Genomic DNA, 23,045 nt, shown 5'->3' with positions numbered 1-23,045 from the left:
ACTGACCTAACCTAATACTGATGTGCAATTCTGTCGTATGTGCAATTGCTGTTGGAATTCATGTGCAATTACTGTGACATTCATGTGCAATCTATGTGCCGTCGAGACACATATTCATGTGCAATTACTGTCGGGATCACATGAAATGGTATTTATTTATTTATTTATTTGTCTATGGGAGTTTTTATTTATTTATAGGAGATCTTCTACTGAAAGTGTTTTTCAGACTTCCTATAAGTGATCTGTTCTTCTGTATCTACCTCTGTATCTACCTGCGTTGCACCAATGAAATTTCCCCATGTGGGACAATAAAGGATTATCTTATCTTATCTTAATGGTCTATTTTTTTCTTCCTAAACTCATGCATTTCTTCTGAAGGGTAAAAAGTCCTCAAAATGTCGTCAATAACAGAACACCCATAAATACAGTAATGACGGCGTTATAGATCACATCTTTACCATGCCAGTGTCGTAGTCCTCCGCTGCCTCAGTCTCGTTCTCCTCCACTACACTGGCAAAACTGCTGGCATTGGAGGAGGAGCGGGAAAGGTCACGAGCCTCAGCAATAGATGGAGCCCTGCCACAGAGAGGAAAACCACTCACTTTGTTAACCACTCCCTCACAGCACTTATTGGTTGTAATTGCTGGCATACAGTTGAACCCTAGCTTATCCTGGTATGTTTTTGAGATGCGAACATTATTATAATATGTTTCCATCACAGAAACACAACATTGCAAAATATGGGAGCGGTAGTTTACTTTGGATCCCTCACACACCTGTTCTTGGCTGTGGTGAGCTCTTCAGGAGAGCTCTGATTGGACGAGTTGTCAGATTTGGGATCTTGTGAGACATGGCCGCTGTCAGGAGTCTTCTGAGTGTGTGGCGAACTATCCCTACTACAGCACAGAATGACACAAAATAAAAAAAACAGGATAACCAATAAGAAAATACACAGTATGGATTAGATTCTAAGACGTTACCGACCTCCTCTCTTGGACCTCTTGAATGTTCTCAATGCCAATAGCACTGCTTCGTCTGGAACTAAAAGGACCAGACTTTTTCCTCGTTGGGCTTTTTCCAGGGATTATCAACGACTGCAATGGACAAAGAGTCAGAAATATGAATATGTTTACGCTTTAGAGTGAAATACTAGCTAGAGATTTGAAAGAAAGATGTGAGCTCTCATTTTCGAGTTGTAAAGAAATGAAGTTAAAATTTGCACTTAATGTCAATCCCCACAGACTGTGTTTGATCCAGAGACGAAGCGATAAAGGATTATTTTAATGGTTTCAGGGCTAACTGCTAAAATGCTACCATAGCTCCTGCTTTGTTCCTTCAATCTTCTCTTTAAGGCTCTTTCAAAGGATTTCAAACAAATCTTTTTATGTCAATGTGGCTTCAAAGCAATTGTTTTGTTTAAATTTTCAAACATTGTGGGGGGCGACATTAAGTCATTAGAATTTATAATAAATGATATGATGAAGCAAGAAAGAATTAACACAAAGTCTAAATTGGCCAAACAAGAGACCTAGGATTGTAAGTAGCAGAAAGTCTACAGTATTTTATCAAGACATCTGTACAACAAACTGCATGACTGAAACGTTTTTCATTACATTTAGCAAAAAATTGAAAAATCAATTCAAGATATCGTTAGCAAAACAGTTGGCAAAAGTTAGCAAAAGTGATGATGCTTAAAGCCATGCAAACAAAGGCAGGCAAAGTGGTATAGTAATGTGTAATGTAGTTAGAATTAGACATGAACCTCTTCTACTGTTCCTATCCCTATGGCACTGCCACGACGTCCATATTTACTGGGACTTTTGCCTGGGACAAGCAATGACTGAGGCACACAGGGAAGAGAGGGAGCATGGAGAGATGTGGACAAGAAACAAGAGCAGGGGGGAGGATAAGGGGAAGAGAAACAAATATACATGAGTTTTACATGCGGTAAGTTGTGTCAGTTCAAACCAAATACAAAAACATGTGTTAACTGAACAAAGGGACAGTTGGCTCCATGGGCACAACACAGGCAACTGAAGGGGAGAGAGACGCGGTAAGCCATTCAAGTGAGCGCGCCTGCAAAAGAGCATGAAAACTGTCAGTTTGTTAGACGGCAAGATCCCGCTGGGCTGGACAGGAGAATACATTATTTTGAGACGTGAGTATGAAATAGGAAAAGATGGTTAGAACAATTACACTGCATATTTCTGGTCCTGGCGTTCACTTGCTCTACAGAAGATTGTCAAAAAGTCAATCCAAAGTCATTTGTATAAAATATGAGTCAACATATTATGCAATCAAGTTGTCTTTAATACTATCACACCAAAATAGAGTATACAAGCAACATTCATTGACAACACTGACAATTTATCAAAATCAACTGAAATGAGAACACGCATAACAAGCAGATCAAGCCCCAGGAATCAAGAGAATATGTCCCAGACAGGAATTTAATTTAGTGGAAAGAAAATGTAATCCACTGCAATGTGAGCTGAACTTGAGGCAGAAACGTGAGAATAAAGGTTTAACAAGTGATTGAGTGGGACAGGGCTCCACCAGACAGAAGAGTAGGAGTTTGGAGTTAGGAGTTAGGAGCTAGGAGTTAGAAGGCAGATGGAGCGCCCTCTGCAGGAGCAGTGGCTCTGTACTTACTATCCCTGGGAATTTAGGGCAGTCTGAGGGACTGTGGTTAAAGTTGCTGCTGAGGCTAGTAGAGACTGTGTGTGGCCTCTTGAAAGCTAGACCCATGGCATCCATGGACTGGCTCCTGCTGCGGATCACCCGCTACAGAAAGAAACGAGGAAAAAGGATGAGACAGATCCTGTGACAGAGAGCAACTCCTCCACTGTCCACTGTAGCTAATCTGACAGACAAGGAGCCTGAGACACGGCTAAGCCTTAGCGCTACAGGGCTTCACAGCCTTATGTCCAGGTGAGGGAGAAGAAGAAGGAAGTAGACAGGTTCACAGATGTACATCACTGGAGGATAGTTTGATTTTTTACAGTTGACAGAAGCCCAGGAGATGTGCTGCTATTTGACAGACAGGGTTGGTGCCCTTTTAAATGGACACACTGAAGGATGACAGTGACAGTTTGCGTCAATATATGGTCAGTGCAGCTCGATAGGCCAAGCACAAGGAACAATCACAGCGCAAAACCAGTTGTGAGACACTGAAGAGTCAGGAGCAGCAAGTTCAGCAGGGAAACTGTCTATGAGGCAGGAGATGGAATGACAAGAATGCAACGTCATCATAAATATGACAGAAAAGATAAACTCAAGAAGAAACATTAAAGCTTTACGCTGTTTCACTGTCTGAGTGTATGCTTTGAATCATGTACATATTCAGACAAGGACTCAAAATTAAGTTGGTAAAACAGTTACCTTAAAAGATTCAAAGAAACCTCCTCCTCCAGCACTGCCGTTCTCCAGTTTGTCATCGTCTCCTCCGACACCCATCATGGCCTGGCTGTTCAAGTGGAGCTCCTCATATAGAGTTTCTAACAAGGCAGAGCGTGTCCGCTCCTGAAAACAGAGTACAATAGTAAAATATAGATCCAATACATATTAATTAACTGTAAAAACAACAGAACCAACTTACTTCTAGTTTTGAAAACTTTTCTGCTTTGTAGCAGGCATATTCTGCATTTATTAATTTTGTGAAAAGGAATTCATGGAATTCAGGACCCTGAAAAAAATAGAAGAACATAATGTAGCATTTATTGTAGCATTTAAGGTACTAGACTGAAAACTTTACCAGCACAAACTGTACACACTTTAGTAAAAAGCGCAGGGTTTGGAAGGGCGGGGCCAAAGAAAGGGACATCATCTCTTGCTGTGACTGACACCTGCAACAATAAATCAAAATTATGATTTAAACAAACTGTGTTAAAAACATAAATTGAAACAGTAAAAGCCTGTGTCATGTTGTTATATTAATACTTTCTTTACCTTATATTGCACATTGTCGGAGCAGGGGTTGACCACTTGCACCACTATATAAGCATGAAGGAAGTTAGAGGCGATCATGTCCGGCACAAACGGAGTGTTCTCCTCTTGAAACACAATGGCCACAATATCATTCCCTATGTGCCTCTTTCTTTGGAGCTGTGAAAAAATGTTTCGAACAAATTCACAAACAGCTTTATCTTAGTGGCTCTGTATTAAATAGAAAGCGTCTATATTTATAAGACTTTTATAATAACAAAGCTGAGGATCCGCTTCACAAATCTTCACAATCACAACACCTGATTGAGAGTGTATTTCTGTATTCTATCCTCACAATCCTGAGCTGGAGCATGACTCATTCCACCAGGGAGAGCTGCTCCCCATTTGAACGTCTCAAAGCATCTGCTAAGTGAACCATCACACACGCGCAGACAAACACAGAGCATGTGTTTCCATCCGAAAGCTGTAACAGTGTGCTCAAATGTGCAAATGAATGACTGTAAAAATGTGGGACAGCACCGAGGAGGTCTTTATGAATGTGGGCTGCTGCTTCAGTATGTACATAATAAACCACAGTGATTCACCATTGTGTTTGTGTGCTGTTTTATAACCTGTAGTGAACATAAAAGCCTGAACTCTTGAATGGAGAGCGGTGAGTGTTAGCCCTGACCTGCTGGGTGTCCCCGTCGGTGTAAGGGAGCTTTGTGGACACGTGGAACATCACCTCCTTGCTGCGGTAGTTGCAGTAGACGGATTCGGCACCAGTTTGCCCGTGGGTAACGTCTAAACCTCCTCGGAAGCTGCCACACACGCACACATAATGTATATAGTTTAAGCGTGTCTAAACGGATATTCTCCAGTATGGCGGCACGAGCACGACAGTCACTGCACGGGAAGCTTGATCCAAACTGACGTATAGGGATTAAAACATGTGCAACGTATGGCAGATGCGCCCATGCCCTGAAAGCAGAGTGTATAGTAGATGTGTTACCCTTTAAAGTTGTGCAGCTCAATCTTCTCCCCCACAAATTCGAGAAATTCAACAAAGGCTGGGCTCTCGTCTGTGTTGCCAAATAGCTCCTCTTCTGATGTCTAAAAATAAATGCAAATTAAGGTTAAGCTTTACTGTCCAAATAGGGAAAATTATCTTCTATATTACTTTCTATTTTAATGTTTATGTTAAACCTGTCGGGAGCAAAAAGCAACCAGGGACCCGTCTACACTTAGCTGAAGTATTATTTTACTGTGCATATTATTATAGGTTATTGTGGACACAGAAAGACCACATCACTGTAGTTAACATGAATAAATATTAGTGTATCTTTAAAATGATGTTACATGAGTAAAATAATAATAATATAAAAAAAGAAGGAGTAACCAAAATGTGTACTTCAAAACAATATTATTCAAGTAAAAGTAAAACGTAGTCACCAAAATAATTACTCAAATAAGGGGGAAAAGTATTTGAGTACTGAGTAATAGTTTGGAGGTAAAATGTAATCAAAATTGAATGTATAATGTATGAGTCAAAGTAATCAATCAGACAAAATCTTGAATAATGCACAGTTTCTGGTATTTCCAATTACAAAACGACTCATATCTTAAGGAGCGTTGTATGAAACACACATTTGAATCATGTAAACAGAACGTTTTTGTCACCTGTAGACTGCTCACAGTGGGAAGAATAACTGTTACTTCAAACTAAATATTACGCAAGTAGACGCAAAAGTATAGTGTAGTAATAGTGTAGAGAAGTACAATTTCTTCAAAATGTTACTCAAGTAAATGTAACTGAGTACTACCCACCTCTGCTTTAAACATATATATTTTTGCTGTGAAGCTGAAAACTCCTCATTTGCATTTTAGGATACAGCACTTACTTTATATTAGTTTTAAAGAAAGGAGGAGAGGATTCTTATATGAGAATAAAGCCTTGACAGACACTGTATTGTCTATTGAAGCACATGAAAACAAAAGACATCAGCTCGGGAACATTTCTTTTTGTTTCCCTCGGCCTAGTAAAGGACGTTTCCTCCATCACCGCTTAACCCCTACAAAGTTGTGCACAGGCCAATCACACGAGGTGACCTGAAGTTTATGTATTTCACCTCATTGTAATATCACGCAGCCTTTGAGAGATCATCAGGGCTCATCTGAATACTGTGGCTACAAAGACAAGCACCCTCAGCTGAGCGCTCGATTGCTCTTGGGCTTCCTGTGGCGTAGTAAACAAACAAAGCGTGATTGCCTGTGAGTAGTGAGTCGGGACAACACAGGGATGGAGGGGGAGGCCGGACGTACAGCCATAATTAAGACTGGACTGCACTTGGCACGCTTCTTTTGGAAATCACACGGATGGATGCATCTATTACTGTTTATGTAATAGAAAAGGAACAAAAACCGGGTAAAGTATCAGTAGTGTATGTATATGTGTGTAATGTTCTCGACCTCGCAAGCCATTAGTGCAATTAGTGTTGGTTACTTTCACGTTCTAGATTCTGACTCATTTATATGGTATGTTCAGAGGAAGTATCCAAAAAAGGCACGGTTCATTATGTCCTGAAATTGATCCAAGCACTCAATAACTTTGCTTGTAAATTTGCTTGTTCACAGTAAATTTGCTTGTTCACAGTTTATGGAGATAGATAAGTATAATGCCATATAGGTGGCTGACCCCCCTACTGGAAAAGTTACACATTGTGCTTTGAATCTTCAATAAATAGCATTACTCACCTTTTACTTAAATTAAAAATATACTTTTTTGTTAACATGTAGTATATGTTAAACATGAAACAGTTGAAGAAAAAATGAACATATTTGAATGGCAATATAGATAATAGTGTTATTTTGTTTGCTTACAGTAGATCTCACCCTTGCAAAGCACATTAAAATGTGTACTAACAATGATTGAATTTAAACTAAACCATGTTTTAACCAGGACTAGAAAAGGACCTAAAGAACTAAGTCTATATCAGGACTAAACTGGGCACAAACCAGGACCACCCCCGTGCCCCTGTGAGACTGTCCCATGTGTGGTTTATCCTGTCATGCATTTGCCTCCATAATCCATACGACTGAACAGCACCTGTCCAAACTTTTGGTAGATGATTCCAAACTTGAAATTGTTGCTGATCACATGTTCATCAAAGGTCACAATGAGTCTTGAAGCCTTTGAAAAGAATAAAACAATGTTTAGTGGAAATACAATATTGATATGATAAAACTGGCAAATGGCACAGATGTGTCTTACTTTGGGGTAAAGAACAGGGTAAAAGCGGTCCACGTTGACTTCTTCAAACACAAGCTAAAGCAAGGAAAACAACTCATTAGTGATACTTCAGGCAAAGGTCACCACATGCTTTTTTATGCTATTGTACTACCCTCAAAGAAGTGCATGGGTTAAAAACATTTGTTCAAGGATTTTATTGACACTCAAGTACACATCATAATGATTATTACTTATTTTAGTTTGTTGTGTGATTTGAATGCATTGTTTCCTGTTAAGTAAAGCACTTTGAATTACTTTGTGTACAGACTGTGCTCTACAAATAAACTAGCCGAGCATCTTTAACTGAGGTTCAAAAATCACCTTAGCCATTTGCACCACGTTGGGGAACTCTGTCAGGCAGGAGATGGGGATGACATCATGGTACGTTTTCAGCTTGGTCCTGGACACAGACAAATCCAGTCCATTCAAACAGGACATGTGGAGCATTATCAGCCTGCCCAGCCTTTAGCCTCTTGTGCTTTCTCTCATCCCGCCCCCTCACATCTGCTCCACTGCTGTACACACAACTGAAGTTCACTTTATGACACTTAATAGCACTACTGCTGTATGGAAGTCAACCCAGTCAATACAAAATGGATTTCCTCTATCTATTTTCAGTGGAAGGCAGGTGCATTAGCGAGGGACAGAATGCATACGGACGCTATAGAGAATTGTACAAATATTAAGTGACATAATAAGGAACTAAAACATCAAAATCAATGCCGATATCATAGTGTAGATGGAGGGTTTCTGCACAATTTTGAGTTAGGTAAATTTACATTTCCCTCCCAATAAATAGCCAATTATTAATTTGAGTTTTAGTTTATCTCGTTGTAAGATAGCCTAGCTTTGTTTGTTGCATTTGTAGCTATATAAAATTAGCATTTATCCCTGAATTAGACGGTTAATAACTATGTGTTAGCAACAGTGAGTAGTACCAGCTATCTTTACTGCTGTCGTTGCCCCTCTATAGTTATAGTTATATCTCACTTTATGATTTTTTACCTAAACCTCTTTACTTGACTAAATATATAAAATGGTACTGTCTTTCCAAGCGTACCTGAGCATTAGCCGAAGATGCTCCTGGTCTCCAATCTCATCGTATTTGAGTGAGAAGACCAGATGTCCGAGCGCTGTGTCGACTGAATAGTAATTAAAGTGTTCCTGGGGCACAGAGCGAGGATAGTCATTAGTGTCTCAGTCTGACACACAACATTATCATGCACCACAAAAAAGGACAATCAAAAATGTGCTTTAAAGAGTTTCCATTAAGTATAACTATCTGCTGTTTTATCCCTTTTAGTATAATGATCTTGTGTTTATATAAGCGTTAAATACTAATAATAGATACATTTAAATACAAGTAAAAATAAACTATACCTTACAACAAATATCATTTAAACAAACCTATGAATTAACTAGTTACTGTATGAATAAAAGGTGTAGTATGTAACTTTTCTGATTGAGGGTCTACCACCTGCTTGTTCCTATGGAGCAGGTGGCGCCATCAGTTACAGCTCAGATCTGTGGAGAGGGTTACGCTGCTTACAGTCAGAATGCATGTTTTTCAAAGTATTTTTTATCAACTATGGAAAGACAAACACATTTAGGATGTTCTTTGAGGTTTTAGTGTAATAAATACACCTGCAATTAAAAGAATTCCTTTATTCAAGACACATTTTGGCAGAAATCTTACACAATAGTGCTTTAAGTATAATACTTAGATGTTATTTAAACTAGAAATGAGTTTTTGCCGTGTGCACAGCTCAACACTTTGTACGTCTGGACGTCTCGTGGCAGATCAGATTTCTTATTATGCATGTGTGAGAACAGGTGGCCCAGCCTCGATGCATCTTCATCAGGTAAACATTAGGAACACGAGCCGGAGTGTCAAGTAGTGGGTTTGATCACGTTAACCTGACTCTTGTGCAGTGTTCTCACCATGCATTTTAAACACAATTTTGACATTAAGGAAAAGGCTTGATGATAAAGTTCTGATTTGGATCAAGACCATTCTGGAACTAACTGGTTTGGAATTGTTCCCAGTATTTATATGTGTTCAAATTATATTCTCGTTTTGAACTCGTTTCAGCATCGATTATTATCAGGGTATTGATTAGTAATAACTCTACTCCAATGGAAAAAATAAATCAGTTACAGTTACAAGGTGAAAGAACTAGAGAAATAATGGTGGAAATAAAAGGTTGAAAGTGGTTCATGTAAAGATGCATTTAAAGAAGTCTGTTCTTAATTGGTTATTGTTATGTCTAATTTTATGTGAGATACTAGACCCACTATTTTACTTATTTCTTTGTAACTGATATAATGTAGAATTTTGGACAATTTATATAATTAAAAATATTTTATACTCAATTTCCTGTCCCACTATAGCACTCATCATCACTGAATGGCCATTATTGGATAAGTGGATAATTCAGCTCTACTACTGTCATGTTATAAAGTGCTAAACTAAATATGATGTGTATTATTAATATGTTTTTTGTGTGTTTTTTTTTCTTCAAAATTGTAGCTTATTTGGTGTGGTGAATTGATTCTTCCTTAGTTCTAAATAACACAGTATTTTTGGGATGATAACAGTGTCCTTGTTATGAAAGAGAGAAATCTTGTTGGCCCTTGACAGTTCAGATGACCTCCGGGGTCGGCAAACTTGATGGTTTCAAATACCACTTTGAAAAGTTCCTGACTCTGACTCATAATATAAAAATGCTCTATCTCTGGTCTATTCTAAATAAGATTCGTTCATTAGCCACAATACAGACGATTATTGATTTTGTAAGGGCCAAATGAAGTGTTTGGCTGCAGTTAGGGATATTTTGACAACATACAATTGACACAACAATGCAAACAGCAGCGCTCAATCATATGAGGCAGCAGAGACCCCTCCGCTCGGCTCCAGTGCACACAGACTGGGGAAAAGAGCCCGTGGTGGACACAGGCTGACGGACAGTGTCACTACAGAAGCAGCTGTCAATAAACTCTGCACCGACTGCTCCGAGCTGCGAATCGTTTTATTGATATTAAAAGGATTTATTATAAGGATCAGAGCAGAGAGGAGAAGGCATAAGTGAGTTGTAGCATTTTACTATTTTAAATCAATTTTAATGTAACTATTCAATTAGGGTGTAACTATAAATAGAGTATTTATTTTACCATTATTATTTGTATTATCTTGTCTTACGCTAGCTGTTTTTATTTAATTTCATTTTTATCTCTATTTATTTTTCCCTTCCATTCCTTATTAGGAAATGAGAGGTTTTGTCTGTAGGAGTTTTTTCTTCTATTAATAGTGTTTTTTAAACTTCCTATAAGTTATCTGTCCTTTTCCTCTGTATCTACCTGCGTTGCAACAATGAAATTCCCCCATGTGTGGACAATAAAGGAATATCTTATCTTATCTTAATTGAATGAAATATGATTTGTATTGTGATTTTAATGTATTTTGCTGTGATATGAATAGAGCAATAAAAATAAATGTGATTTATTTCTTTCTAGATTGATTGTTTTAGGGAGTAAATTGTGAGTTTATTCTGCTTTTAATTCCCTAGAACTTGTAGATATTCTATAGTTTTCAGAGCTTTTACCAGTATCACATTTCAAATCCCAATATTACATAATCCACAAAGTTGTTCGAGCACTAGGATACTCACTTTTCCCAGGAAGTGTTTGCGGTAGAGCGTGGCTGTAGTGTTACATTCCAGCTTAGTTCTTGTATTTGGCGACAGCGGTTGCGCCTGCTCCGAGTCCAAAGAGTCTGACACTTCATGGTTGGTCCCTTCGATCCAGAAGCCCCCAAACTGCGGCAGGAGAATGAGTGGAAATGGGCTTTTTCTGCCCAGCACCTGTTGGGAAAAACAACTTAACCAGGGCATTCAAAAGGGTACAAAGTATGCTGTAACGAGCGAAACATCTTGCGTGGCATCTTACCTCGTGTACGCTCGGGTATGGAATGTAGTCCTCTTCCGTCTAGAAAAATAATTTAAAAACATGTCTTATCCAAGCATTTTTGAAAGTACAATCTGCTTTTGTAATCCCTACACGCTGTTTCAGACTAATTGCGTAACTGTTGTGTCATACGAACCCGCCATGGAAATCAAAATTGAGGAATAGGCCACCTTGATGTAAATTGAAGCGTTTCGCTGTGCTTAAAAGACGGTTTGGGTTAAGTGTCTCACGACATAATGAGCTGTATAAGGCTCGTGCAGCTGTTGGAGTGAGATATGGAGCAACGAAGAGGAGGTGATGAAAGCGCCGTGTGAATTGTGGTTCACTGAGAAAGACCAACCTTGAGTGGGGGAGGAAAGGTGCATCTTTGTTCATCCATCCTGCTGCCCTACATGAAGAGAAATACCTATTTATTCATGTGCACTACAGTGGAATTAAGATGCAAGAGCTGGGAAATTGCAGAGTTAAATAAAAACAACAAGCAAGTTTAGGACATTTTGTTGTACATTTAATTTTGATTGAGATTGATATTCAGTCATTTTTTTATTGAGAGTCTTTGGAGCAGAGTTCAGACTTGAAATGTGAATAGTTTTTTATTTATTTAATGGCAATGATTAAAAGTATGTCCTGTAATTGTTCAGAGATTTAATACTGAAAGCCATTTTTGTTGATAAAATGAAAACAAATTGAAAATCATGATTGATAAATACTAGAAAAAACATTTGTGATATTTTTTTGTCATATCACTTACTCCTGAAATAGTTTTTTCTCTAATTCACCTTGATATACTTTATTTGTTTGCAAGTGCCAGAGCGAAACAGCTGCAAAATATCCTATTTGGCTTTGTTAGAAACTTTGATTATTGCATTTAGTTGTTTTTATTCCTCCCGCCATGTCCCAACGTTCAAGCTTTATAATGCTGTGCACAAGGAAGATTAAAATGAGTAATAAAAAGCAGTTCAATCCAGGTAGTAGTATGAGCGAAAAGAGCAACAAACAGCGTTATATAAGAGTTCCCAGTAGATTTGAAGCAGGCAACAAAGCATAATCAGACAGAAACAGATTGAAAAAAGCTCTGTATTCACAATGTAGCGGCGTGAGTTTTACAGAGAGTTGAGCTGATTCGAGATAAGACCAGAGGGATTTCAAAGACAGCACTCCTACACTGAGCACCTAGAGTGTGAAATCTCAACGGTGTCGAGGAGGACACTGCGAGTCATAAAGAGTCTGTCAAAGAATAGACAGGTCCTATACGTATGGAAATGGGTGGGAATGTATCTTTGCATAAATCATTTGAATGAGAAGCTCTGTCTTGTTAAAATGTATCTCGTGAATCTCAATGTGTCTCATTGGAGCCGTCAGAAAAGCGTCTCCAGGACGTGGGATAACGAGCTTACAGAGGCTGAATGTGAACATCAGAATGCACACCTCTCATCTGTGTAAGCGACTAGCTACAAAAAACAACTTCTGACAACCAGTGGAAGGCAAAATGGTTAGACATACTGTAGGTGTTAGAGGTTTGGTGAGTACACACTGGAGAAAAGGATATCTACGTAAGTTAGATTGACTTGAAATGGGAAAATCCATCTTCATTTGAGTAGGTTTGATTCGTTCTGAATTGAGAATTTTTCAGGTTTCGATGTATTTTTTGATGAATGAATGTAGCAGTTAAATTATAAAGAAGATTAGGGCTGCAGCCTGAAAATTATTAGCAATTTGTTTTTCAATTAGTTGACAAGTCATGCTTATTTTTATTGCACATTGAGACGTTCAAACACATTAACAACCAAATAAAAGTTGACATTAATATTTTGATTTTATAATGCAGTCTCTGGTATTATTATTATTATTATTATTATTATTATTATTATTATGGCTGTATTGTCTAGATAATGATTATGAATATCAATGATTCACTGCAGTCCTAATCAAGATTCAAAGAGTGTAAAAACAAAACTACTCAAATAAAAATAATAATCTAATTTCAAGTCCTTTCAACTTTCTGGATATGCATTTTAGTGGTGTAGTAAAATGCGTTTGTTTTATGGGCTTACCTGCATCCTCGAAATCATTTCAAATAAATCAGGGGTCTGAGGAGAGGGAAGATACACTGGCTTGAGTTTGCTAGTTCAATTCGGGAATGATAATTTACATGTTAGTCCTTGAGCCAAGTTTAATTTAATGTTATACAACGTCTTTAGAATCTGAAGCATTTTGTGACCACTCCGACTTTTGAAACTAAAATATGATGTGGCTGTGTTGTCTCGACAAACAAAATGAAGTAAACAATGTGACTATAACAAACAGATCTGTGTGAAGAGATCAGTGATACAAATTTGCCAGAAGAAATAAAGAGTACGGTATGAATTTGAGTTGGAGTTATGTTTGATCAAGGTCTTATTATGATGGCAACATGGGTCAGAGAATTCAGTTAAATTAAATACCAAGTGAACTAGGGACAGGACTATCTATTAGTGGATATTGGGAGTATTTTTGAAGCCTGTATTTAACCAGGAAGTACAGATTCTCAATTACCACAATGCACAAAGGAGCAGGGCAATAATTATCACACAGTACTTGACGCCGGCTCTGATATTGTGTCTGATGAGTTGTTGAATATTAGTTATAGGGTCATAATGTAATGCCTGATTGGTGCAAATTGTAAGTGAGAAATTGAAAAAGTGATATTATTGAAATTCTGTTTTAGGAGCACAATTTGAACATTGAGCATTTTGTCAACAAAAAAATTAAAAATGCTGCAAATAAAGCTGATTAATAAAAAAAAAAAAAAAAAGTTGAATCCTACTGTCCATTCACAGGCCCATTTAAGCACATTTCTGATATATTGCATTATGTGGTCTGAAGGATTATTGCCCCAAAATCTTTTCTTTCACCCAATGTGAAATTATTAATTAATAATAAAGAATATTATGGTCAGTATCAGTCCTTTATGAAGGTAGACAGGTTTTAACCTCATCCTGATAGTGGCTTTGTGTACAGAGCAATCCATGTGCTTTCAGCCACTTTGAGTAAAGTCCTCCGCCAAGAGCAAACAGTGCATCACAAACCCTAAAAGTAAATAAACCTGACTTAAATGGCGTTAATAGATCATTAAAAAATACAAAAGTCTTCTAGAAAAATGTTCACTTTGATTCTAAATTGTGAGAACACTATAGAGTACGTGCAAAACTGATTAAATTACAGTTATTTTATTAATGAAAATAATCAAATCAAAATGTCTATTATGTTCAAAAAAAAAATGCCAAAAAAGCTACTTACACGTTTTGTTGTCTTGGGAGCAGCGACGTCAATAAAACTAGCCATAACTTTAGTTGCTTTGAATATGAGTTTTCTAAAGGTCCTGCAGTTACACTATGCCTCATTTTGAGACACTGTCAGAGCAGATCCTGCTCCTCGGAACATTCAGGATTATCATCAACTGGCAGGTGCACGGCTCAGGTTTCACACACCCATGATGCTGCCCCTGCCCCTGCCGCTGCCGCTGCCGCTGCCGCTGCCGCTGCCGCTGCCCCTGCCGCTGCCCCTGCCGCTGCCGCTGCCGCTGCCGCTGCCGCTGCCGCTGCCGCTGCCGCTGCCGCTGCCGCTGCCGCTGCCGCTGCAGCTGCCGCTGCCGCTGCTGCTGCGTTGGCAAAAGTCCAGCTCCTGCTCCTCTGCTGTTGATTATAGCTCTATACACACTTACACCTTTAACTAACATAGGGCTATAACGAGGTGATAACTGCACTCACACAAATGGTTGATTCCAGGTTAATTAGACATTCAACTATACGTATATTTATCATTTGACATAATCATTTAAGTTCTATATTTATTAACAAAAGGATGATGCAAAAGTTGTTCAATTTAAACCAGATGCCCTCCCTGTTGTAACAAGTAATTTCATGGAATGCAGAGGTGCAGAAAATTTAAAAATAAAATTCTACAGACAAGATAATTACTGAACAAATTCGTTTCCTTTGTATAGATGAATTTGAGAGTGTTGAAAAATTGAAAGTAGCACAATTCCCATAACATCTTTGTGAATGGTTAAAAACCTTTCAAATGTCTCAGATAAACGGAAAGTTGAAGCTAAACGCAAACAAACTGAAGATTCTATTGTCCAAATTGTGATCTTCTCTGCTCAAAATAATATATATTTTTTAAATATATATTTTTTTATAATTTATTATGAAAGTTTGAAATATGTATTTTGTTGAAGTTAGAATTGTGACTGTCCTGAGCCTGCTGTAATATCACATTTCCTTACACTATTCAAAACCACCAAAAGGTGTGAATGGAGAAAACGATGAGCTGGTGTCGTGATCATTCCTTTCCTCTTATCGTGAATGTCACAATAAAAACAATGCACTCCTAAAAAGGTCCAATCCATGACTTATATTGCACATCATAATTAGAGCATGTTGAACAAAAATGCACCAAATCACAGGATTGGTTTGGTATGTTAAAACATGTCAGACCCATTTTGTCAATAATTCTCAATAATTCTCAAAATTGCAAGACAATTCAGAAAATCAAGCACCATTTTGATAACATTAACAGTTAACGGACAAATCAGACTTATTTACCTGGCCACCCTCAAATGCACATGTTCCAGTGTTTCAAAGACCTTGAGGCCTTAACCTTTGCTTTCGCTCTCATTCCAAGTCTAATTTCCAGCTAAATGACCACGCAGCCCATAATGTGAGTGGAGTTTTGACCTCTTCCTACAGCACACCGCGGCTTGTATAATCACCTCAGACATTTCATTACTGGAGCTAATGTAAAAAAGTGTACAATAAGAAGCAAATGAAATGCATAAGTCCTGTTCTCCCCTTGTCATTGCCGTCTTCATTAAAACACTGACCAGCTCGACAACACGGGAACATATGATCACAAGCTGAGAGCAGCTAATTTTATACTTTATAATGACGTTTATAAAGGTTAGAAATAATTTACTAATTAGAACAGTGCACTAAACCTGTGGTTTGTACTTCCTCTGTGATGACATAATAGAGTATTATGAATCAAGCAGTGAGCCGAAAACCTGTGGGGTAGATGCAGATTGACCTGTTTTAGCAGGACTTGATTAAAGTGAAATAGACCACAAAGACTATGAGACGATATTTAGTTTATGAATATTTCCTGGACTACCACATAAATAATATTTATCAGGCAAAACAGAATCCTCATGTGCCTTCTAAACATTGGTGGGTTTATCCTCCTGGAAGGAAGATGCATGTGCACATTCTCTTTAGAGAGGGCTCAACCAATCACAGTGTCTTAGTTTTTTAAAAATCATCATTATATCCATTCTACATTGGCGTATGGTTTGCCTCAAACGTCACTTTGAAACAGACTAATTGGCAGTGATCCCTTATTGAAATGATCAAAATGGTGCTTGAGGCCACTATTCTATAATGAGATGATGTCATACTCGCAGATGGAGGCAAGAGCCAGCTTGACTGAGCTGGATTTTCATAACAAATATACAAAAGAAAAATGTATAATTTACCTGATCATTTATATTAGTGACTAAAACCAAGAAGTTGCTTTATTACAAAATAAACTATAATATACATGTTAAAGGTGCACTAGGTAGATACGGCCCTGCTCCTCTCCTGGAGATGGACTGGTTTCCCCGGAAGGTCCCGCAGTGGCATTCCTCACAGATGTTTTGCTTGCTTGAATTTACCTTAAAAAACATGCATTCTTGTTGTCACCTCTCCACAGATCTGACCCATAAACTTCGCTTGGTGGTGTGTTTTCACGGAGAGAGATTTAACACCGCACTGCCACATTCCAGACAAAGCAATAACAGCTCCATAGAGACGGCCCTCCCATCTGTATTCAAATGCACACAATTCATACAACCACCAACTACAGCCACAGATGCACCTGTCCAACGCGCCGTGCTCTTAGAGACCAGGAACGACCTGTCCCTCTGCTCAATCTGCAAAATTCTCTTTTAATCTTCCTTCTTTCACTCCTCCGTGATCCTCACATCTAGCCATATAGCCAAAGCCTCAAAAGTGCAGGAGTCTTAAGAAGCACTGAGCGAGATTGGATCCGCTTTTAATCACCCGCGGCGTTCTCAGACGAGCTCAAATCTGGAGTTCCCAAAAATATCTCCAGGAAGCTTCAGCACTCTTTGTAGCGCTAACAAATGTCTAGAATAGGCGCGAATTGCATGGTCTTCTACAGAAATAGAAAGATATATAAAATGAGACTAAAGGGTAAATTACGGTGCAAATTGCTGTCATTTTCTGTGAATTGGGGATATTTGTCCGTGGGAGGGCTTAAAAGTTAGATATGAATTACAGCTAGAGACAAAAAAAAAAAAATCTAATTTGAAAATGATAAAGGTCGGAAATGTAATCGCTGCGACAGTAATGTTTGTCACAAAGGAACTGAATAGTCGAGGATTGGATTTCTAAAAATACGTTTTGGTCTGGATAATGGATCTCTGAGCTTCTTGCATAAGAATTACACAAGTCAAACAACAAAAGATGAAGTAAACACCAAAATCTAATATCTATCTCTGTTGCTTCATCCAGAACAACTTATTTTATGGGTTCTTACGTCATATTGTGATCTATTTTCTCTGCATTGTTTAATTTAGGAATAGCATAGATTTTTGTTCAGATAAAGTGAGATGGAAGCAGTGTCGAAAATAAGAACACGGTCCACCTGAGACTAGGGATGAATTGAATGATTTGGTTAATTGAGAAGGATTATTCGTAAATAATAAAACAATCCTAAGAAATGAAAAATAATAATCGTTAGAACTGTAGGCAGCAACAATGAGTCATTTCAGTTCAATAAAATCAAACTATCAATCTATTCAAACCAGGGCAGAAGAGCAGCAGGTGTAGAGACGAGATGAGCACAGACACCTAACAAAGATCACCGCACAAAAGAGCACCCAAAGGTCTCCCAGCGAAGGTCAGGGGTGAGAGGTCAACAGTCAGCCCCCCGCCGTGTCTCTGTCCGTACCTTATGGAGGGGCGAGGCGGAGCTGGGCGGCGTGGGAGGGAGCAGCTGAGGCTCTAGTGAGGCAGTGATCCGCGGGTCGGTCCCATCCTGTTTCCTGCAATCACAGACAGAGCAGAGGCACGGAAAGGTCAGGCAAAGGTCAGGCACAACGCGGCGTGATGGCACCAGAAACCTGTAGCGTCGCATTGATTAAGATGTCGCACAGGAGGAAACACTGCCCCGTTTATTCAATCACACCAGTGACAAACTTTAAAATGGCCAGAGTCACACTATTGAGACTTTCTCGTAACACTAATGCCTAACTCATTTGTAAAGGGTATAATACATGCTTATTACATCTGTTTGTATTTATAAAGTGCTTTTTCAGCTTATTCAGCGCTTAATTTTCTTCCTATTAAAGTGTGCATTAGGATTATTAGTGGTACATACACTATAATTTTAATAAGCCTAAATACCATAAGTGTTTGATAAATACCAACTAACAACTGAATAACTACTAACTGGCTACATTGACAACAATTCATAATTTGTTTTGCTAATTACATGTTTTTTCTAATATAGATAAAACAAATGAATGTAGTTGGAGTAATCAAGATTCGGACCAGAAGGTGCCACTTGGGAGAGGCTTGACAAATGTGCAGCCTGCTATATGAATAATCCACGCTTCAATCTCTAATGCAAAGACGCCTGCACCCGCCAGCATTGACATCTAGTTTATGGATAAAAATGTGTCTGTAAATGATGAAGTTCAAGTATAGCACCAAATGTGAAGAGTTCAGGGCTTTACTCACGACCTTTATGCTTTATTTTGAGGTCATTTTAAAATCTATTAATTGTAGTCAATATACTTGATGTAAAATTGTTTGCATATCTCAAAAACAAAATGTTTTAAATCATTTTTTGGATGGATTTTAGGTCCGTTAGGTAGGACATTCAACAAATTGTCGGAATCGAATTCTCAACGCTGTGGCCCGCTGCAAATGGAACGTGGCGTAAGTGCTATCCACTCGACCACGAAGAGGCACAATTCTAATCAATTTTTTCAAAATGCCACACCTCTACAGACCAGCATACCCATTACCACATAGTTAGCCACTAATATGTGTTCTCCAAACTAGTTATTGACTTTTTGAAGCGTCTGTGCACGAGCTCCAGTGAGGAGGGGTCCGGCCCGCGCTCACATCAAACGAACTGAGCAGCGGTCCAGTGACGTCAAGATGAAACGCTGCAGAGCTGACATTGCGGCGGAGAAATTAAACCCTGCAGGGGCATGAAATATCTCTAATTTCGTGAAGCAGGAGCAGCACGGGTAACAAAAAACAAGAGACTTCACAACTCACTGTTACAACACATCCACACTCCATTATGTCGTTCCCTTTCATTACTTTCATTGCTTGTTACAGTCAAATCGCTGGAGCTCTCTCCATGACAGTAATTCCATTCACTGACACGTGCAGAATGGTTAAACAATACATGCATCCAATACTCTGGGCTCAATACCTGCAGCAGCACAGTTTATACCCACAGGGCCAATGATCAATACTGTTTCCCACTGACACTGTCACACAAAGCACCCGCCATTTGTCACTCCAGTCCAGTCCGTTTGAAACGCCCCAGTGGTCAAGCTGAATTATAGAGACTTTGATTTGTCTATAAAGCACAATGTAGCACGAAAGATGCAGGAAAACCAATGATAAAACGATCAGGTTTGTTGTGACTGCGTGGCAGTCAAGGGGATGATGTATTGAGTTGTGCTATTGACTTGACTTGATTAAAGGATTAAGATAAACTAACTAGGTCTGGGAACGTTGATAAAACATAATCCTAGAGTTCTTTAGTTGTTTTGTCAAATAATCAGTCAATGGCTTCTTAGTTGACCAAGATTTGTACTAATCGATTATCATTTTATTGGGAGTGTAACAATTGACATGGACCCGAGTTTTGAGTAATGAATTATGGGAGCGTCTAAAAAAAAAAGGAATCACTTTTAACTTAACTTATTGCTCCGTTGTTTATGCTCAATTACAGGAATCCTTCACACCAAAACGAACAGAACTTATTCAGCTCATCATTTGTGTAATTCAAATATGGAAGACATGGACAAAAATGTTAATTTCACAATTCTTCATCGAAAGCTCTTATTTAAACAGGCAGTCGCTGAACTCAAAAGAAGAAGGAAACTCAACACTTAGTGACATAGTGGATTTATAATTGTAAATTGTATATATAAACATGTCTATTAATAATTTTGTGTACACTGTAAATATATGTAACCTGTGTAACTTAAATAAAAACAATTTAAAACCAAACAGAGATGGCATTGAGTGAGTTCACTGGAATTGAGAAAGTAAATACTGAGTTTATTCTGTTTTTTTTCCTAAATAAATTTGCTGTGTACTCGTACTTTTCTGTATAAGTGGTGTGTGTGTGTGTGTGTGTGTGTTTGTGTGTGTGTGTGTGTGTGTGTGTGTGTGTGTGTTGCATCTATTATTTGATGCAGTTACCTAAAAGTGTCCTAGATATTGTAGATTTATTGTAATAATGTAATGTCATAAATAGCTTTTGGTAATAGTTTAAAAATATATATTTAACATTATTCAACAAATTTCCCATTTACTTGTGATCAAATGCACATCTATAAGTTACTAATAAAGTACATATAACAGAGTATATATGTATAGATACAGATACATTTAATTCAACATGTTCTATCCACACATTCACATTTATATCTCAAACTGACAATGACTTTTCTGAGTGAATCCAGAATGCACATCAAACAATGCTCTCACCTGAAAATACCTTTTAAAATCCAGGCACGTGCAAAAAACAAAACACAAAATCACTGTTTGAATAATGTGAAGGTAAACAACAGATCAGCTCAATGAACAGGAGGAGCAGCATCTCTCCCACGGGACGAGCCCATAAGACAGAGCATCATCTGTCCCGAACCCTTCATTATAAAACTACACAAAGATTCGCCTTCCGCACTCACTCCCACTTGCGAGAAAGCAGAGGAATTACGCAAAGCCTGACACAAAATGCAACAATTACCTCACGGTTTACATCCTAACAGCGCGTAACATGCTCTCCTCACACATGTGCCACGCCGCTGCACGTCCGCGGATCACTTTGCACTACTTAAGCCTTATCCCGCTGCAAAAAAACACAAGACATTACATAACCCGCTCCAGCTGGTCCTCTCCCTCATACACACATGTCCCGCTGTGTCATCTGGATATCGAGGTACGTGAAGTCGAGTGGAACTTACTACGAACGGTGCAGCTTGCAGAGGACGTCCGGTTACGGCAAAAAGAAAGAGGATTCACAGCTCGGTATAAAGATGCGTTTGTCTCCTCCTTTTTCTTCTTGTCAAATAGTGTTTCTCTTGAGGCTCCAGCGCTCGTCACTGGCTCACCTGCTGCCTTTGCCTCTCGATTCTGTGGTGCACACTCAAAGCACGGAGCATCCTCTTTCTAACTAGTCCCTCCCTCCCGTTCTCTCTGTCTCTCTCTCTGTCCCTTCATCTCTTCCCTCTCCTCTCTTCAATCGCACAGATAAAAGAAAAAGAAAATAAGTCTAGTCAATCCTCTGCCCAGTTTCAATATTCACTCAGCGTTCTCAAAGTGGTGATCCTCCCATGCGCGCAGTCCCTTTAGGCAGTGATTGAAGTGGGCAGTTCTAAGGGGAAAAGTGAAATTGTGTTGAGGTAAAGGAGGAGCTATCTCATGGCACCAAGCCAGAGCTGTTGCTATGGTGACTGTATAATGCAAACATAAAAAAAAACAATCTCTGTTCACAATATGTTGATTAAATGTTGATTACAGTGCTATAAATAATTGGCTTATGGCTTATTTTTTACATGAATATTATATGAATATAGCCTAAATCCTTCTAGCCAGTATAAATGTTTAATTTATATCGATAAAGCGACAGTTCTCAGCAAACTATAACATAAAGTCACACAGGAGCTATTAGAAATAATTCTGATCTTCACCAATGGTAAAATAAAAATAAAAATGCAGTTGTAGATATGATTTAATGTTGCCTTCATGTACAGTTTTGATTAAATAAATGTATTCACTATTGTTCTATATTCTGCTGAGTATGACAGGGGTTCTCAAACTGTTTAAGGCCAAGAACCAGAAAAGAAATATCCTTATCGTACTCCACAGCATCACAACATTCAGAATGTATAAGTGCAGTTGGATGAAAGATTAATTTCTCACAGTCCGTGTTGTTTTTTTCCCATCAAAAACGTTTTGTTTGTGATTGTGTATCATAAGAAATGTAAGTATTTAAATAATGATCACCGTTGACACACATGCGCTCCTTTCACTAAAACATGGATCAGTCCCAGGTTCCCAGGTTCCCCGCAGACCTCTGACTAACCACAGCTCGTCTGTTAAATAATGCACTAATGCACCGACTGTGGATTCTGATGTGTTCTAATCTTTATGTGCACACTTTATGTGAGCCTCATGTGAGATTTGTGTTTGAAATAACAGAAATACAGTAATCCACATGTTATAGGACCAGTTAAAGAAAGATCATTAGAATGACATAGAACATGAAAATATATCACAGATACACAAATATGACTAATGAAGTGTTTCCCTGGACGTTGCCAGCGCAGCTATGTGAATGATTTCAGATTTCAAAAGAAGATTAGATTGAATAGTATTTGAATATATGAGTATGTAGTGAACGTTACAATTTTAAGAATGTTTTGGAGGATTTTAGACAACAATCCCACTAAAGTAAGAGACTATAGTAATATACTAATGTAAACAAATGTACTTCTTTACCTTATTTAGGGGGTACTTTGAGTTTAAGAAATAGCTGAGGGGATACTCCTGACAATAATGGTTGGGAA

At 38.4% G+C, this 23,045-nt stretch overlaps 1 protein-coding gene across 7 annotated transcripts in view; it reads right to left on the bottom strand.

Annotated features, from left to right (window-relative positions):
* The window catches only part of LOC140362829 (rap1 GTPase-activating protein 1-like), a 53,499-nt gene that overhangs the window by 3,852 nt on the left and 26,602 nt on the right, over positions 1 to 23,045 (bottom strand). The window contains exons 1-21 of one of the 7 annotated variants that reach the window (XM_072449060.1): positions 21,441 to 21,627; positions 18,170 to 18,263; positions 13,231 to 13,266; positions 11,517 to 11,564; positions 11,159 to 11,197; positions 10,882 to 11,073; positions 8,274 to 8,377; positions 7,535 to 7,613; positions 7,196 to 7,249; positions 7,031 to 7,114; positions 4,937 to 5,037; positions 4,616 to 4,745; positions 3,949 to 4,104; positions 3,774 to 3,845; positions 3,599 to 3,685; positions 3,382 to 3,522; positions 2,653 to 2,784; positions 1,763 to 1,840; positions 985 to 1,094; positions 777 to 896; positions 459 to 576 (exon numbers count right to left, since the gene is read on the bottom strand). In XM_072449060.1, coding sequence (XP_072305161.1) covers positions 459 to 576; positions 777 to 896; positions 985 to 1,094; positions 1,763 to 1,840; positions 2,653 to 2,784; positions 3,382 to 3,522; positions 3,599 to 3,685; positions 3,774 to 3,845; positions 3,949 to 4,104; positions 4,616 to 4,745; positions 4,937 to 5,037; positions 7,031 to 7,114; positions 7,196 to 7,249; positions 7,535 to 7,613; positions 8,274 to 8,377; positions 10,882 to 11,073; positions 11,159 to 11,197; positions 11,517 to 11,564; positions 13,231 to 13,248 — 1,863 coding nt within the window. In that variant the 5' untranslated portion in view covers positions 13,249 to 13,266; positions 18,170 to 18,263; positions 21,441 to 21,627. Of the gene's footprint in view, positions 1 to 458; positions 577 to 776; positions 897 to 984; positions 1,095 to 1,762; positions 1,841 to 2,652; positions 2,785 to 3,381; positions 3,523 to 3,598; positions 3,686 to 3,773; positions 3,846 to 3,948; positions 4,105 to 4,615; positions 4,746 to 4,936; positions 5,038 to 7,030; positions 7,115 to 7,195; positions 7,250 to 7,534; positions 7,614 to 8,273; positions 8,378 to 10,881; positions 11,074 to 11,158; positions 11,198 to 11,516; positions 11,565 to 13,230; positions 13,267 to 18,169; positions 18,264 to 21,440; positions 21,628 to 23,045 lie in introns of those variants that run through there. The other 6 variants (XM_072449056.1, XM_072449062.1, XM_072449058.1 and 3 more) reach the window with 6 other exon arrangements.

This window comes from Eucyclogobius newberryi, unplaced genomic scaffold (genome assembly GCF_026437365.1).
Source record: "Eucyclogobius newberryi isolate DKJ021-1_F unplaced genomic scaffold, fEucNew1.0.hap1 SCAF_17, whole genome shotgun sequence".
NCBI lineage: Eukaryota > Metazoa > Chordata > Actinopteri > Gobiiformes > Gobiidae > Eucyclogobius > Eucyclogobius newberryi.
The sequence above is the reverse complement of the archived record's forward strand: the minus strand, read 5'-3'. Positions and strand labels throughout refer to the sequence as shown.